The 12,441-nt window shown below is 48.2% G+C and overlaps 1 protein-coding gene across 1 annotated transcript; it reads left to right on the top strand.

Annotated features, from left to right (window-relative positions):
* The first annotated feature begins 1,725 nt into the window (after positions 1–1,725).
* On the top strand, positions 1,726–10,926 carry ZNF416 (zinc finger protein 416). Its single transcript, XM_054464575.2, has 4 exons — positions 1,726–3,801; positions 4,375–4,416; positions 6,568–6,694; positions 8,792–10,926. Exons 1-4 carry the CDS (start codon positions 3,769–3,771, stop codon positions 10,372–10,374), a joined length of 1,785 nt encoding a protein of 594 aa, XP_054320550.1. The 5' UTR covers positions 1,726–3,768; the 3' UTR covers positions 10,375–10,926.
* The last annotated feature ends 1,515 nt before the right edge of the window (positions 10,927–12,441 follow it).

The raw sequence follows: 12,441 nt of genomic DNA, 5'->3' as shown, positions 1-12,441 counted from the left end.
AGGGACAGACTCCCCACAGCTGGTGCCCCCTCGAGAGGAGCACTGCCGCAGCCCCATTCCCGAATACCTCACCCCACACATCTCTTCATCTGTATCCTTTGCAATATCCTTTATAATAAACTGGTAAACATAAGTGTTTCCCTTAGTTCTCTGACCCATTCCAGCAAATTAATTGAACCCAAAGAGGGGACTGTGGGGGCCCCAACTTGAAGCTGGATGGGTCAAAAGGTCTGGAGGTTCAGACTTGCAACTGGTGTCTGAAGGTGGGAGGCAGTCTTGGGGAGACCTCCCCAATGTCTGAAGGTGGGAGGCAGTCTTGGGGGGAGACCCCCCCAACCTGTGGGATCTGACACTATCAACAGGTAGAAAGTGTCAGAATTGAATTGGAGGATAGTGAGCTGGTTTCCATTGCTTGATGTGTAGGGAAAACCCTGCACATATGGTCACAGAAGTCATCTTCTGTGTCTATGATTGTTGTGGTGGTATGAAAGCAGAGACAAAATACAGTTAGAGAGAGTTTACCCTGAAACACTGTATCTGTAATGTTTCCAGATGATTAAACTTTTTGGATATCTTGCAGGGAAACCAGTTTGGATATTTTCCCCCACCCAAATCTCATGTTGAGTTGTAATCCCCCATGCTGGAGGTGGGGCCTGGTGGGAGATGTTTGGATCATAGGGGTGGATCCTTCATGGCTTGGTGCTTTCTTTGTGATAGTGACCTATTGTGAGATCTGGTTATTTAAAAGTCTGCAGCACCCACCCCCACTCTCTCTTTCTCACCTGCTTTTGCCATGTGAAGTGCCTGCTCCTGTTCCACTTTCCACTATGATTGAAAGCTCTGTGAGGCTTCACCAGAAGCCAAGCAAATGCCCGCAGCATGCTTTCTGTAAAGCTTGCAGAACCATGAGCCAATTAAACCTCTTTTCTTTATAAATTACACAGTCTCAGGTATTTCTTCATAGCAATGCAAGAATGGCCTAACAGAAAATTGGTACGGAGGAGTGGAGCATTGCTATAAAGACACGTGAAAATGTGGAAGCAACTTTGGAACTGGGTAATGTGCAGAGGTTGAATGAGTTTGGAGGGTTCAAAAGAAGACAGGAAGTTGAGGGAAAGTTCATAACTTTTTAGACACTGGTTAAATGGTTGTGACCAGAATTCTGATAGTGATATGGACAGGAAGTTCAGAATGATGCCGTCTCAGATGGAAATGAGAAATGTATTGGGAACTGGAGCAAAGGTCAGATGTGTTATGGCTTAGCAAAGAAGCTGGCTGCATTGTGCCTATGCCCTAAAGATCTGTGGAAGTCTGAACTTTAGAGTAATGACCAAGGATAGCTGGTGGAAGAAATTTCTAAGCAGCAAAGCTTTCAAGATGTGGCCTGGCTACTCCTAAAAGCCTGTACTAGATGCTAGAGCAAAAAAATTACCAAAAGATAGAATTTATATTTAAAAGGGAAGCAAAGAAAAAAATTAGAACATTTGCAGCCTTGACATGTGGCAGAGGAAGAAAAAGCTTTTTTTGGGAAAGGAATTCAAGCAGGCTGTGGAGCAACCACTTGCTAGAGACATTTTTATAACTAAAAGAGAGACAACTTCTGCACCCATAAGCACACATACTTAAGGCCCACTTAAATTAGAAAAATACTTGTTAGGTTTAGTACTGGAGGTTATTGGGCATGGTATGATAATTTCTTTCTTTCTTTTTTTTTTTTTTAAAAAAGAGACAGGGTCTTGCCTTGTTACCCAGGCCAGAGTGCAGTGGTGTGATCATAGCTCATTGGCCTCAATGTTGCTATGCCCAGCAATTTGTATTTTTAGATATGGGGTCTTGCTATATTGCCCAAGCTGGTCTTGAATGCCTGGCATCAAGCAGTCCTCCTGCCTCAGCCTCCCAACGTACTAGGATTACAGGCATGAGCCATCATACCCGGCCAACATATTTTTGTTTGTTGAGCTCCTCATTGTTCTGGCACCAATTAAAATCAATGTCTTATAGATATTAATGTGATGGCTCCTGCCAATCTGCAAATGGGGTTTGCCTTTCTCACTCAGATGGGAGTGGGAATCCTTGGAAACTCCTTCCTTGTCTTTGTAACTTCACCTTGCTTACTGGACACAAGATTAGACCCACGGACCTTATTCTCAACCAACTGGCCTTTGCCAATTTGTTTGTGCTTTTCTCTAGAGGGATCCCTCATACAATAGTAGCTTTTGGATTGAACTATTTCCTGGATGAGGCTGGATGCAAACTTCTCTTCTATTTTCACAGTGGCCAGAGTGGTTCCCCTCAGCAGCACCTGTCTCCTCAGTGGCTTCCAGGCCATAAAGCTTTGTCCCAGTTTCTCTAGGTGGTTGAAACTCAGAATGAGATCCCCCAAAGTTCATTGGCTTCTGTTGTTTTCTCTGCTGAATCCTGCAACTGTTGGCAAATATCTTTGTTCCAATGAGTGTAACTAGTCAAATAAACAGCAAAAATGTAAGTGTGAAAATAAATTATGTATACTGTTCTTTGCTCAAACCAGCTAGATGTTTAACGTTTCTAGTCTTATTCATATTCTCTGCAACTGACTTCATGAGTTTGGGCCTCATGGGCTGGGCCAGTAGCTCCATGGTCCTTTTCCTGCACAGACACAAGCAGTGAGTCCAACACATTCACAGCAACAGAATCTCTTCAGAGCTCAAGAGGTCAGAGCCATTTTGGTCCTTGAGGACCGTTTTTTCCTTTTACTCACTCTCCTCTCTTTTGCACGTTTGGATGACTCTGTTATTCCAGGTCAGTGGCTGGTGGACTCCTCTATGATTTTGTCCTGACGTTTCCCAGCGTTCAGTACCTTTGTGCTCATTCGTGGTGACACTCGATTCTCTGCATTTCATGTGGCCTGCTAGTCAAGGAAACACCCTTTTCCCAGCTCGCCCGGGGGGCCTCCCTGGAGGAAGTGTCCGCCGGGTGAAGCCACCCAGGAACCCTGCCTCAGGAACCTCTCGGCCCAGCCTCCTGCACCTGGGGACCATTGGAGGCTTAGGGCAGGAGCGGCCAGGGGGCGTGGCCCCCATGTGGCCTCCCGGACCGGCGTTCCTGAGCCTGACCGGTAGGTCGCTTCTGTCGCCTACGGAACCAATGAGGTCACCGAAATGGCCTCAAACGCCTCGGCCCCGCACGTGAGGGGAATGAGTCTCCTTCCCTCCCGCGGTGCGGCCGCGGTGTCTACGCGGCCCCGTGGAGTGATGCGTCCGTGTGGATCCCGAGCCTTAGCTTTCTGAACCTGAATCAACGTCTCTAGCCACGTGGGCGCTTAGCTGAGTATGGGGCTGCGGAAATCGGCCAGCGGCCCCTTTAAGGAGCGGCAAGTCCCTGTCTCGCTCTTGGTGCGCGCGTTTTCGTAGCGCCCTCCGCGCGCCGCTTAGCCCTTGTTCCGGGTGAATCTCAGGGAGGGCACTGGAACTCTGGGCTTCTGAGAACTACGTTACCCGTAATGCCGAGCGCCAAGCTGCAAAGACGCGGAGCCAATCAACGTTCAGGACCAGACTTGTCTCCGTTTGTTGCATACGGTAAGGCGGAACTTCCGGCACCGCTCCGAGATGGTCCTTTTGGTGGTTCTCTACCTTGGCCCACGCCGCGTGAGTTAGAAACGCTGCCTCCGGCACAGAGCGGGGGTCGCCCCGCTGCGCAGCAGCCCGTGGGTCGCTGGCGCTGGTGGCAGCCGTGACTGGGTTCCCGCCCCGGGTTGCCCGCCGCTCCTGGCCCCGCTCCGCTCACAATCCGATGGCGGCGGCCCTGCTTAGGGATTCGACTTCGGTGAGTGCTGCGTCCCCCGGGCCTCACCTGCCCTCCCCGCCGGAAATCCAACACCCTGCGTGAGGGACGCCTGCTTGCGTCCCTGCAGCCTCGCCCCAGAGTCCAGGACTATGAGGCCCTCGCGGGTGGGGCTCCCATTTACAAGCCTGGTGTCGTGGGCTGTGGAGGGTGTGGCAGGCGGAGGTGCTGGTTTCTGTGAATCTTGTTGGGACGGTTGAGCCAGTAGCGTTCACGCCAGAATGGCAAAGGGAGGTTCTTTCTTTTCAAGACGCTGAGAGCCATGGGTGGTTGTGAACAGATGAGGCACATGGTCTGAGTTAGACTTTTCAAATTTTTCCTAAAGTTATTCAGAGTTGGAACAGCCTGGAAGGGGGATAGCACCGAGGCACAGGGAAGTTGAGTCCTTGTGCAAGGTCCCAGAGCAGGTGAGAGTCACACGGAACTGAGGAGCAATGATAATTTAGTCATCACCAAGTCACCTCGCTCCAGGGCTGCGCAGGGAAACAAGGAGGCATGAGCCCATGGAGCTTCCACCATAGTTACCTGCCTCTCATAGCCTTCCTCTTCCCGCAGGTTCCCATGACTGCAGAAGCTAAACTTATGGGCTTCACACAGGTGAGTGGAGAGTGTTTCGGGCCCTCACTGGTGCTGACCCCAGTGTTTGTCTCTGAGATTGTGTTCTGGGAGTCTTCTCTTGGCACTCTTTGGGTCCTTGGTTCTAGGAATCCTCAACAAACATCAATCCCAGGGTCATACATCCAGGCTGGAAGCTGGTATAGAACGGTTCCTATTGCTGGGAACCAGTAAAGTAAGGTGTGGAACGTTGTCTCAGGCTTAGATACCAGATGAGCAAGTGCTTGAGAGTCAGGCTGAGCTGGTTTAGGAAACTACAGCTTTTTTCTTTCTCATGGGAACTGAAAGCTGGGATGCAGGAATCAGACAAAAAATGGCTCTCAGTTGTCGGGTGTTTCTTCTGGAGTGTGTGATGAGCAATGACAGTTTGGGGGCAGAGGAGGTATGTGATCTGATCCAGGTCTCATCAGGTTCCCTGTGTGTGGCCAAGCTGAGAGAACAGGCTGAGTGTGAGGTATGAGATAGGAAGATAGTGAAGAAGGCTGCTGCAGTAGTCCAGGTGAGTGTTACTGGTGGCTGGACTTGTGTGGTGGCTGTGGAGGTGGTAGTTGGATTCTAGATCAGTTTTTTTAAGTAGGGAAGCCTGGATTTTGAGATGTTGAAGGCAAGAGATAGAAAAGTAGGATTTAGGGGTAAAAGCAGGGTGTTTGGGTTTAGCACCTGGAAATATGGAAGCTCCACTAGTGAGGATTGTAAAGTTGGTAGTAGAGTCAGTTATCTCTAGAGATAATCAGAAATTTTGATATGGAACATCTTTATTTTTAAAATTTTTTTATAAAAATCATCATCTCAACATGGCCCAATGGGACATCTTTAGAGTCTGAGACGTTTCAAAGAACAGTTAGTTTAGATATCAAGTGGATAGTTTATCTTACAGGACTAGAACTGTGGTGAGGGATTCAGGATAGAGACATTTAAAAGGTGGTGGCCACTACTTGCCTAGGGGTATAGCTTGGGACACAATTAGGAGGTGGAATCGTGATCACTCTGGTAATGCTATTATCAGCCCAGGGAAGGAAGGTTGGGGGTCACTACTGGCTCTTCTGCTTGGGGACATGGTTGGTCATGGTGGGAATCACAAAGACAGGTATGGGAGAGAGGTGGCTATGGTAGGGTGTGAGAGCAAGGATGATCTGGCAAGTGACCAAGGATCTAGGAGAAGAGTGGGCATGAGATCAATGCTTGGAAGTAATTGAGACAAAATGACACTGAGACCAGAACTAGTGCTTACTCAGCACTCTGGATCTATCTACCAGGGTTTTATGGTAACCCTTGAGGTGTCAGGAATTTCAGGGAGGTGGATAAGTTGAGGGGCACAGGTGGTCATCTGGGAGAGTTACTGGGCCTGAGGTGTGGGGGTCCTCTGGGGCAGAGTTTGAATGAGGGTTAGCAGGAGAGGAAGGCTGTGACTTCAGAGAGGACATCAAGTGCAGCACTAGTGGAAGAGGGCCATTGGTGTCAGATCCCCAGGTATTTCTGGGTGACTGAGGTTGTAGAAAGGGACAGAGTCAGGCAGGGAGGCCTTCAGAGCAGGATGGGGCTCTGAAGGGCTGCCTTTGGCAGTGGGGACCATTCAGCCTCTGAGTAGCACTGGACCTCTTTTCAGTTTGCCAAGCACTTTCTGAATGTTGCGTTCCAAGTATCGTGGGGATGCCAGAGAGATGCCTATGGTGTGGGGCAACAGGGTGGAAATAGCTGTGGGATTGAAATTGTTTGAGAGAGTGCGTGCTTCAAAGAGTGATGTGCATATGGAGAGGAAGTGTGAACTGAACAACCCATGGCCATGGCATTGAGGGTATAAGAATGATGGCAAACCTCATCATTGTTTGTATGTGAGAGGCATAATTTTGGAAACCCCAGGAGAACTGTCTGACAAGACAAAATCCAGCCCTATATGCTAGACCCAGAGTTTAAATGGCATTTCCTGGCCCACCTGCCTGTTGGTGCTATGGGAAGACACAGTGATGATGGGACCATGAGGAGAGGGCAGGAATCAGTGCCACCAGGGCTTGGTATCTCCTCTGAGGTGGGGCTTAGGGATGGGGGTAAGCAGGGGAAGGATGTGTGGGGGGTGTGAACTTGGGGTCCTAGGAGAGAATCTGATCATGGAAAGATCTATCCCCATCATGGCAGGGCTGTGTGACCTTTGAGGACGTGGCCATTTACTTCTCCCAGGAAGAATGGGGGCTCCTTGATGAGGCTCAGAGGCTCCTGTACCGCGATGTGATGCTGGAGAACTTTGCACTTATAACCGCGCTGGGTAAGGCCCTCACACCCACTCTCGTGTCCTGGTCTTCGTCTATCCTCTTTTTCCTCAGAGGCAGCTCTGCTGGGCCATGGGCTCTGTTGACTTCCCCACTGTCTTGGCACATGTGCTGTGGTGTAAGGAATGAAATCATTGCACTCCTTAATCAGCCCTGACATTTGCTGTCCCAAAACGCACAGGGATGGGTCTGGCTGTTAGGTGTCTTGAGTCAGCCTAATGCATCTCAGTTTACTTCTTCACTTCCTCTTTGGGTGGCTGTGTCCATATTCATGGTACTTTGTGTCTCAATTTCTGCCTCCTAGATGACATTTCCTTTGACTACCTGTGTTAGGAATTTGCAGAATTTTGCTTGTCAGTATTTACATGGACCATGAGCTGCTGTTGCCAGAACCTCCTTCAAGGATCTGTGTGATATTAATTTTCTTTCTTGTGTTCTCAAGGGTGCTGAGTCGCTCTGGGCCACTGCAGGATACTCACCTGTCCCAGCTTTCCCTTAGGACTTGCTTCATTCAAGTCCCAAGTAGTGGCACATCTAGAGGTGGTGGGAAAGCCCTGGTTGTTGGAAAGGGTGAAGATGGGAATATGGCTTCAGAGGAAGCCTGGCCTCAGTCAGTGGCATCTGGGTGAGGACATGGCATCCAGCCTGTTTTCTAATCTTACCAGGAATTTGCCCTGTGTCATCCAGAGTTTGGTGCTAATGCCACTGGACACACCTCATTTCTATGTTTTCTTTCTCTTCCTTGACACTTTGCTGGCTTATTGCTTCATCTGGGACATCTGGCCTCATGCTGCCCCCATTTTTCTGCCCTCCATGTGTCACCAGTTTCTCTGCATTGTCCCCCCAGCATGTTTTCCAACACTGACCCACTCACAGTGTGTTGTGAGTTGTGCATATGCCAGTTAAATATTTCTTGAACACAAGATCGCAATTGGAATCTCCCACTCACTTCCAATTGCATTATCTTTGGCCTGAATAATGCCAGCCTTCAGCACAGCATACATGTGCCACCAGCTGACAAGATCTTGCCACAGGATTTGGCAAAAGAATAGATTGGAGACCCTGCCTCTCCTTATGTGCTGCACCCCATTCTTATGTCGTGTGTTTGGTGAGGCCTCCCCATTTTGTGATCTTTAGAGGCCCACTACTGCCAAGCAGCCTCTTTCTTATCCTGCTTTCAGCTCCTCAATATTGCTTCAAAGCAATCCTATGAATTCATTCCTTGATGTATATGTGAAGGTTCTTCCCATTTCCTGTTATGTACCCACAGGATTTTAATTAATGGAGGTAGTAGAGTGCCAATACAGAGAGGTTAATGTCAATGACATAGGAATTTATCACCTGCAATAGCAAGAGCATGTGAACACCATGCCATGCAGGGCCACATGAGGAAGTGCTCAGTGGTCAGAAGGTAGAAGCAAGAGAGGAGGGAAAATAATAAGCCACAGCCTGTATTGGGGTTTCTGCAGGTAACACAAGACATGATAAACAGTTTAGGATTGGGTAATTTGAGTAGTTTGCTTTGGGGCAAAGGGGCTTACTAGGCGTAGTTGTCTCCTGCCTGACCTTGGGATGACTAGAGCAGAGGAATATTAGCTCCTGAAGCATCCAAGTCACATAGAAAATGTGATTGGGAGTATGGGCTCTGGATTGATTGTGTATTTGTTACACTCCTTGCTGAGCCCTTTGCTATCTCTTAAGAGTTGGCTCACTCTGGAAGCACCATTCTCTCCCCAGCTAGCAACGTTTTTTATTTTGTTTTGTTTTGTTTTTGAGACAGTTTCGCTTTGTCTCCCAGGCTGGAGTGCAGTGGTGCGATCTAGGCTCACTGCAACCTCTGCCTCCCAGGTTCAAGCAATTCTTGTGCCTCAGCCTCTTGAGTAGCACCCACCACCACGCCTGCATAATTTTTTGTATTTTTAGTAGAGCCAGGGTTTCACCATATTGCCCAGGCTGGTCTCGAACTCCTGAGCTCAGGCCAGCAAAGTTTTTAAGATGTCAGAACACCAATTATTCAGAAAATAATTTTTTAAATGATTAATACACTCCCATCATAGTCAACATGCATTTCATCAGTGTTTCTCTGCTTTCAGTTTGTTGGCATGGGATGGAGGATGAAGAGACACCTGAGCAAAGTGTTTCTGTAGAAGGAGTACCTCAGGTCAGGACTCCAGAGGCCAGTCCATCCACCCAGAAGACTCAATCCTGTGACATGTGTGTCCCATTCCTGACTGACATTTTGCACCTGACCAATTTGCCTGGGCAGAAACCATACTTGACTGGGGCATGTGCAGTCTTTCACCAGGACCAGAAGCATCATAGGGCAGAGAAACCCTTGGAAAGTGACACGGACAAGGCCTCATTTATGCAGTGCTGCCTATTCCATGAGTCAGGAATGCCTTTCACCAGCAGTGAGGTTGGGAAGGACTTCCTAGCCCCATTGGGCATTCTTCAGCCTCAGGCTATTGCTAACTATGAGAAGCCAAACAAAATCAGCAAATGTGAGGAGGCCTTTCATGTTGGAATAAGTCATTACAAGTGGAGTCAATGCAGGAGAGAGTCCAACCACAAACACACTTTTTTTCACCCTAGAGTCTGCGCTGGAAAAAGGCTTTATGAATGTAGCAAATGTGGGAAAGCCTGCTGCTGTGAGTGCTCCCTTGTTCAGCTCCAAAGAGTCCACCCTGGAGAAAGGCCTTATGAGTGCAGTGAATGTGGGAAATCTTTTAGCCAAACCTCTCATCTGAATGATCATAGGAGAATCCACACTGGAGAAAGGCCTTATGTGTGTGGTCAGTGTGGGAAATCATTTAGCCAAAGAGCCACCCTCATTAAACATCACAGAGTTCACACTGGAGAAAGGCCTTATGAGTGTGGTGAATGTGGGAAATCTTTTAGCCAAAGTTCCAACCTTATTGAACATTGCAGAATTCACACTGGAGAAAGGCCTTATGAGTGTGATGAATGTGGAAAAGCCTTTGGGTCCAAATCCACTCTTGTTCGGCACCAGAGAACTCACACAGGAGAAAAGCCGTATGAGTGTGGTGAATGTGGGAAATTATTCAGACAAAGCTTCAGCCTTGTTGTACACCAGAGAATTCACACTACAGCAAGGCCATATGAGTGTGGCCAGTGTGGGAAATCATTTAGCTTAAAGTGTGGCCTCATTCAGCACCAGTTAATTCACAGTGGAGCTAGGCCCTTTGAGTGTGATGAGTGTGGAAAATCCTTTAGCCAAAGAACCACCCTCAATAAACACCACAAAGTTCATACTGCAGAAAGGCCTTATGTATGTGGGGAATGTGGGAAAGCTTTTATGTTCAAATCTAAACTTGTTAGGCACCAGAGAACTCACACTGGAGAAAGGCCTTTTGAGTGCAGTGAATGTGGGAAATTTTTTAGACAAAGCTATACCCTCGTTGAACACCAGAAAATTCACACTGGATTAAGGCCTTATGACTGTGGACAGTGCGGGAAATCCTTTATCCAAAAGTCTAGCCTCATTCAGCACCAAGTGGTTCACACAGGAGAAAGGCCATATGAGTGTGGCAAATGTGGGAAGTCCTTTACACAACACTCTGGCCTCATTCTCCACCGAAAATCTCACACTGTGGAGAGGCCTCGTGACAGCAGCAAATGTGGAAAACCCTACAGCCCAAGAGCTAACATTGTTTAACTCTTGAAACTCCACACCTGATAAAAGCCTTAGACCTGCAGGGAATGTGCCATCTCTTTCTTCAGTGTTATGGCTATAGAGAGCCTTTGTGAAGGAGCCATCTGCCTAAAGTTAAACCTCATACTTCTAGACCTTCCGATGGGTCAGACTCCCATGAGTTCCAGGCATATGTGTCTTGCAGGAGCTCCTTTGCATGTTCTAAACTGCTGGAGGCCTTTGCCAGAGTTAAATCATTAGTCACCCTTGCATACTAAGGTGAGGCAGATAACCTGTGTTCTCCCATTCCTTGGAGGAAATTCCTTGAGCAGTCTGAGCCTTTAAAGGGAATTCCTTCCCTTTTCTGACTGATTACAGCATACATCTGACCAGTTTTGGCCAGAAGGGCCTAGCCTGGATTCTGCTGGAAGCTGATGTGGAAGGCTTCCCTTCGTGGAAATTCTTGTTCTCACACAACATTTGGTAGTTTTTCCAGCCTCCAAGTCACCACCTAGTAACTGGCTGCCTCACATTTCTCTGGTTTGCGTGGTAATAAAGGCCTTATTTTTAAATCTATGTGTGGTCTTAGGGTTTGGTTTACTGTGTGAGGTGGCTGGAAAACACATTTGGGCTGTTACATAAAGGAATGGACAGCTTTTGTGGGGCCCCAGTGTTGTTGGCCTGTGCAGGAAAAGTAAAATGACAGTAGTTCTTGTTCTGGTTTTAGTCCACTTTGCCTTGCTGCTCAAGGCCTCCGAGGAAACAATGCAAGAATTTGATTGTCCTAATTTGTGGCCTGGATCCCTACACTTTCTCTGGACCAGAGGTCATCCTGAGGACAAGTCGGCTGTTATGACAGGCTCCTGTGCTTTGGGGAATAAGATGGATTTGTTACATTGTTCCTACAGGCTGTAATGCCCAGCAATGTTGAGACGAAGCTTTTCCCCAGCTTCTGCAAAGGAACCATTTGCCCTGATGCCCATGATTCCATAGATGGTGGTACTCAAGCTGATGAGAGCTAAGCATGGGACATAATTGGTACAGAAATTTGGGGTATGATTAATAGAAAGTGGAGGAGCTAGTAGCAAAACAAATGCACCTGTGGTAAAAGTGCATCTACACATCTAGTAACTGGCTGTGTCTATTTTCACAACACACAATCTCCTTGTACAAGGTGTGACAGTGTAGGCATAGTCTGGCTTAGAAGGAACAGCTGCATTCTGCAGCACGATTGTCAGAGCATGGAGCCAGGCAAGCAACCTGGAAGCTTACTTGGGACGATTCAATGTGAGTGCAGGAGGACATGTGGGAGGTAGAGAATCGGAAGGAGCCTGGGTAGCAGAAACCTTAACTTGGAAATGACATCCCCCATCATAGGATTTACCCTCTGCCACAGTTACCCTAGTTTCAGAGGCAGTGTCCCTCACCCTTGTGCCCTATGTGGAGCTCAACCCTCAGATGTCCTGGTTCTCTGCACCTTTCCCAGTGACCAAGCAATAGGTTCTAATATCCAACAGTCTGAGGTTAACTTTCTGTTTGACTTGCCAGGCATTGGTGCCTTTCAAGGTCATGGCCCTGACCTTCGTCTGGTAGAAATGTGGATATTTGGGCCTGGCCCAGAGGACATTGCACCAAGATGTGAGGCTGGAGAACTGCGGACCCTTGGTCTTGCTGGGTAAAGCTTTATTTCTGTCCCATGTGGGTGACCCTAGTCCTCTGATTCCATCCTCTTGCACATACCTGCCTGGTGAGAAAGGCATCTCCAGCCCTTCTCCTTCTACCCACAGGTCCTGCTGTATTCTCTGTTTTGGTCTCACATGCATTTGCCTGGTCTCCCTGTGTGTGCACTGGGGATCACTGGGGTAGAAGCAGCCCTTTAAACACAAATCCTCACCCTAGTGCCCAGCACACTCTGCCCTCTGTGTGAGGTCCTTATTCCAGAATTCAGGCAAGAAAACTTGATCTTGCCTGGTTGGGTCAGGTATCCCGAGATCGGTTAACAGGACTGTGGATGGTGGATTGTTCTCAAAGAAGGGACTGAGTTAGGCAGGCCTCCAAGGTAACATGTCCATCAATATCCCCCAGGTATCT

Source organism: Pongo pygmaeus, chromosome 20 (assembly GCF_028885625.2).
Source record: "Pongo pygmaeus isolate AG05252 chromosome 20, NHGRI_mPonPyg2-v2.0_pri, whole genome shotgun sequence".
Lineage (NCBI taxonomy): Eukaryota > Metazoa > Chordata > Mammalia > Primates > Hominidae > Pongo > Pongo pygmaeus.
This window is presented reverse-complemented; position numbering and strand designations above follow the sequence as displayed.